The following is a 4,986-nucleotide window of genomic DNA, read 5'->3' on the forward strand; positions in this document are numbered from 1 at the left end:
TGAAAAGTGGGCGTTGGTCAGGTAACCCCAGGAATGTGTCCGGCATGACAGGGTGGCTTGTGGGCCTCCTGTTCAGTGGCTTTTCCTCTAAGGAAGTCTAGATGGCTGGAGCCAGTCTCAGGCTCATCCAAGAGAAATATGCAAAGTGCAGTCCGGCCCTCTGTGCCTGGCCCTCAGAGCAGAGCCGGCCTCCACTTGGTCCAGCCCCTCTGGGTCTGTTATGTAACTCAATGGCTGGTTTCTTTCTAAGACTGGATAGAGGAGCTGGCATGGAAACACTATTAAATTGATCTTTCCTGGGGATTTGGCAATATTTCGAAAACAGCATGTTATCCTCACTAGATCACGGAGTCCATTCCAAAATGATTTCGAATTTAATTTCAAGTTTTAAGCCAAACATAGAATGCTTACTTTCCTGCACATGGTCAGAAAGTCTTAGACTTCTCATTTTTCCCCCAAAGGGAATAAACTATAATACTCTTAACTTGCACTGTCCAATAGCAGGCATTGAACCTTGAAATCCGACCGTTTCGAAATAGAAATGGATCTTAAAATGCAAATGCACCTTTGATTTCTAAGATGAGGAAGAAAGGAAAGAAAGAAGAAATGAAGGAGGAAGAAAACAATATAAACGATCTTTAAACAATTTTTATTGACGTCTTGTTGTTGAGATGGGGGAGGGGATGGCTTGAGCCCAGGAGTTCAAGTTCAGATGGCTATGTTGCCAGGCCGGCCTTGAACTCCTGGGCTCAAGCAATCCCCCTGCCTCAGCCCTGGGTAGCTGGGACTATAGGAGCACACTATACCCAGCTTTGTTAATAATTTAAAAATATCACCTACATGCTGAAATACTAGTTTGGTGTATTATGCTAAATAAAAATAATATTGAAGTCAATTTAGGGCTGAGGGTGTGGCTTAGCGGTAGAGTGGGTTAGCATGTGGGAGGCCCTGGGTTTGATGCCCGGCATCCGCTCCCTACTGATAGACATGACGAGGCTGGGTGTGTAGCTTGGTGGCACAGCATTTGTAAGACCCTGGGTTCCATTCCCAGCACTACAAAAAAAAAAAAAAAGTATTTAGCTTATCAGGTGCTTTTTTTAAATGCAGGTGCTAAAAAATTTTAAATTAAACGTGTGGGTTTGGGGGTGTAGCCCAGTGGCAGAGCACCTACTTAGCCTGTGCAAGGCCCCGGGTTCTATCTTCAGCACTGCGACGGTGATAACAATCATTAATTAAACACGTGGCTCACATATATCTATTGGAGACACAGCTCTAGACTTAAGCAAAAGTTCTTTAAATACTCTATACCTTTTGTAGTCCTCATTTTCAAGGAGAAACACAAAAGGATGTTCAGGTACCTTCTAGACAGAGTGCAGTTCGTGTTTCTCTGGTGGCACGCGTACAAGAAGAATGACCGCAGCTGAGCTGTGATGAGCCTCCAGGAGCAGACGCGTGGCTGCGGGGTGTGTACTTGGAGGTGTGTGTAGCCGGTCGCATGCCTGTCATCCCAGCAACTTGGGAGGCCTAGGCAGGAGGATTGCAGGTTCAAGGGCAGTCTCAGCAAATTAGTGAGACCCTGTCTCAAAAGATAAAAAGGGCTGGAGATGTAGCTCAGGGGTGGAGTGTCCCTGGTTTCAATCCTCAGGATAAAAAAAAAAAAAAAATGTGGAGGTGATGTGTACATGTTTGTACTGATATGGCTGGTAGGGAGCCGAAAATGAGCAGTCAGGGCTTGGGGGTGGCTCAGTGGTACAGAGTTGCTGGGCATGCATGAGGCTCTGGGCTTGATCCCCTGCCCTGGAGAAAAACAAACAAACAAACAAACAACAACAACAACAAAAAAAAAACCAGGAAAACAAAAGAAAAAGACCCCGCTGGGGTCTTGAGGGTGGGGGGAAAGTGTACCCCCAGGGTCTGTCTAAGCAGGGGCTGGGGTGTGCTCTGACCTCGGGGCTGGCGGTGGGCATCAGTCCCCATGGTGCCCTCATGACCTCAACTCTGTTCCTTTCCGCCACAGGGTCTTGGAGAAGCAGAACTTTTGGGTTTGGGGTAGAGCTGAGAAGCAAGAGTGGATGCGGGGGGGAGGTGTGAGGGGACCAGGAATCCCACCTCCAAGCCCGACAGCCTTTGCCCTAGAAGATGAGGCTCTAAGGTGGCCCAGCTCTTCTACAGACAGGAGACAGAGGAGGGAGGAGGGGAAAGTCCATCCTGGTAGGCTCCCCCCCCCACCTTCTCTCATCACTGCCTGCAACATGCCAATTCTGTCTCTGGGCCAAAGGGTTCCTCCTCTTGGCCACCCCTGAGACGTCTGACCTTCTTAATCTGAGGGGCAAGGATGCACCAAGATGAGAGGGTCATGGATTTCTGAAAACCAGAAGGCAAACCCCTTTCTTCCTCTTCTGCCCCAAAATTTCCTCATCTCCCCAACACTTTCCGGTGGGTGTGGATGTGTGGACACTCTAGCAGGCCAGGGACCAAGCACCCTGAAATCTACATAACCAGCACTTCAAGATGCAGGCAGCAGCCTTCAGAGACAAGAAAGGGGGAAACACGGGCGATCACAAAGGTCAGGAACCTGGGCGTGGGCCGGGGGCGGTCAAGAAGGAGGGTTGAGATAGGAGAGAGAAGGGGCCCAGGTGGGGGCTGGAGGGGTCCTCCTCCTCCAAGATGCACGGTCACCTGCTCTGCTTCACCACAAAGCAGACTTTAGTCTCTCACTCCTTTTTTGCCCCTGAAAACTTGCCGTGTTCAGGGACTGCGTGCACCAGGGTCTCCCTGTCCCCTTCCCTGCCTCTGGGTTCTCTGTAGGTCTCCATAACCTCTCCCACCAAATCTTACACAGATACCCATGACCCTGACTATGAGAATATTACCTTGACCTTCAGAAACCGGGACCAGCCAAGGGACAGTCATCTAGCGCCCATGAATCAAGGTGAGCCAGGCCTGACCGCCAGGCCCCCAACCTCAGGAAGGGGAATGTGGGAGGGCACTTCAGGGACAAGGGGCTGCTTCGTGGAGGTGAATGGTGTGGAGTGTGGTGGTATCAAGGACTGGGATGGTGGCCGTGGAGGTGGCTTTGCAGGTGGTAATGGTGATGGCACATCTGAAATGTGGTGTGGGTGAGTGCTGGATACCACAGGCATCGATGTTGGCGGGTGTTGGTGGCACTGGGTAAGGTCTGTAAGGGGGTGTGTGATGGCGACGTGCTGGAAACGATCACTGGTGGTGTGGGTGAGGGGGATGTTGTGGCAGCTTGTTGACAGTGACCATGAATGCTGTTGACGGTCACAGCTGCAGTGGTATTAAGAGCAAGCCGTCCATGGCGTCAGAGACAGAGCCAGGTCTGCCTGGCGGGGGGGGGGGGCTGGGGGTCACCGGCCTGCCTCTCTGTCTCAGTATCAGCCCAGCCCAGGCCATCCTCGGACACTGCCCAGGTCCCTGCTTGGTTGCACAGAGCCATCATGAGCCTGTTTGTCCTTCTCGCCCTGACCTTTCTGTTCTTCATCACCCTCTCCATCTTGATGCTGTTGAAAAGTGAGAGTTCTTGGGGGAGAGGGGCGGGGAGGTCTGAGTGTCCACCTTACTCCCTCCCGATCCCAGCTCCCCTCCCTTTTCCCCAGCCCCGCTCCCAGGAGGGCTGACCCACGCAGCTTCCAGGTTTCCCCTGCCCTTTCCCGAACAGATTCGGAGATGTCTAGGGAGCTGCTGAGCTTGAAAAGGGAGCTTTGGAATGGTGAGTCAGGGGCCTCACGGGGAGACCCACAGGGTTGTGTGGAGATCGGGTGGTCACCCTGCCAACCCATGCCCATAGCCACGAACGCGGCTCAGGAGGTCCAGGAGGAGCAGAGGATGCATTGGAGAGCCATCCTGCAGAACTCTGGGGAGGCCATGAAGGGCATCAGTGAGATCAAGATCAAGGTCCAAAGTGGAAATGAAAAACTTAAGACAGTGGCAGCAGGTACCTTCAAGACCCACCTTTTGTTGGATGAATTTGTTTCAATGCTCAGCACCAGGCTGGGTGCTGGGGCCTCGGGGGAAGAGACGGCTGGGCTCCTGACCTCCCAAATCCTAGGATTTGGAAGGGGTGATGGATGATGGCTCTGAGTTGCTGCACTCCAGCCTGCACTCCAGGCTGGAGGCCTGCAGGGAGGGGCCTGCAATGGAGGCCTCATCAGTCTCTCCTTCCCTCCCACCAGAAATAACCCAAATCAATAAAAACACACAGAAGATCCTGGAGGAGCTGGGGAAGAAGATGAGCACACGTAAGCCAGGGCCCAGGGACGGGGGTCAGGGGAGCCTGGGCCTGGCCTCAGTGCCTCTCTCAGGGGGCTGGTCTGCCTGACCTTGGGTCTCTCCCCTCCCTCAGAGTCTACACCTCAATGAATAAAACACTGCAGCCACAACTTGGAGGACAGGATTGCAGCTGCCATCAAGATGAAAAATGCACTGTCAGCCTCCCCCTTGTCCCACGTATAGAAAATTGAATGTCATCATAACTGTGTTTCAGAGTTGCATGACTCGTGTGTGTGTGTGTGTGTGTGAGAGAGAGAGAGAGAGAGAGAGAGAGAGAGAATATAGCATTTGGGGAAGATGGGAGTTTCTGTGTCTCCCACAGGAAGGTGTTATGGGTGAATGTGAATGTGGGAGTCACAGCAAATGTGATGTGTATGCCTATGACACTCTACATACAGCACACACATATAAGTGGCATGACATGTGAGTATAGGCATGTCCCAGCCATCAAGTATCCCCAAAGTATGCCATTGTGGATGTGGGTGGTGGTGACAGGTGATGCTCCTCTCACTGCATGAACATGAGTGTGCTGTGCTGCGCCATGTATACCTGTCATGGTGAGGTGGGAGCACACAGCTGTAGATGTGTCGTGTGCCAGCGTAAACAGGCTGTGTCATTCTGCATGTGCTGGGTTTTGTCACCCTGTGTGTTCAGAGCACAGATGTGCACGCGGCCACTTACTTCTGCATTCAG

The 4,986-nt window shown here is 52.1% G+C and overlaps 1 protein-coding gene across 2 annotated transcripts; it reads left to right on the forward strand.

The window, feature by feature from the left end:
- Positions 1-1,931: 1,931 nt before the first annotated feature.
- Mcemp1 (mast cell expressed membrane protein 1) lies at positions 1,932-4,501 on the forward strand. Of its 2 annotated transcripts, XM_048813171.1 has the most exons (7): positions 1,971-2,566; positions 2,843-2,932; positions 3,397-3,534; positions 3,683-3,733; positions 3,812-3,958; positions 4,197-4,262; positions 4,367-4,501. In XM_048813171.1, the coding sequence occupies exons 1-7, from the start codon at positions 2,512-2,514 to the stop codon at positions 4,381-4,383; spliced, it is 564 nt and encodes a 187-aa protein (XP_048669128.1). In that variant the 5' UTR covers positions 1,971-2,511; the 3' UTR covers positions 4,384-4,501. The 2 variants fall into 2 exon arrangements, with proteins under 2 accessions (XP_048669138.1, XP_048669128.1); XM_048813181.1 differs by lacking the exon at positions 3,397-3,534 and having other exon boundaries at positions 1,932-2,566.
- The last annotated feature ends 485 nt before the right edge of the window (positions 4,502-4,986 follow it).

This window comes from Marmota marmota, unplaced genomic scaffold (assembly GCF_001458135.2).
Source record: "Marmota marmota marmota unplaced genomic scaffold, marMar, whole genome shotgun sequence".
NCBI lineage: Eukaryota > Metazoa > Chordata > Mammalia > Rodentia > Sciuridae > Marmota > Marmota marmota.

Coding starts and splice junctions, on each gene's coding strand:
- Mcemp1 (XM_048813171.1), top strand. CDS start 2,512: ATGCAGGCAGCAGCCTTCAGAGACAAGAAAGGGGGAAACACGGGCGAT. Junction 2,933..3,396: donor TCTAGCGCCCATGAATCAAG/GTGAGCCAGGCC, acceptor TCTCTGTCTCAG/TATCAGCCCAGCCCAGGCCA. Junction 3,734..3,811: donor GAAAAGGGAGCTTTGGAATG/GTGAGTCAGGGG, acceptor CCATGCCCATAG/CCACGAACGCGGCTCAGGAG.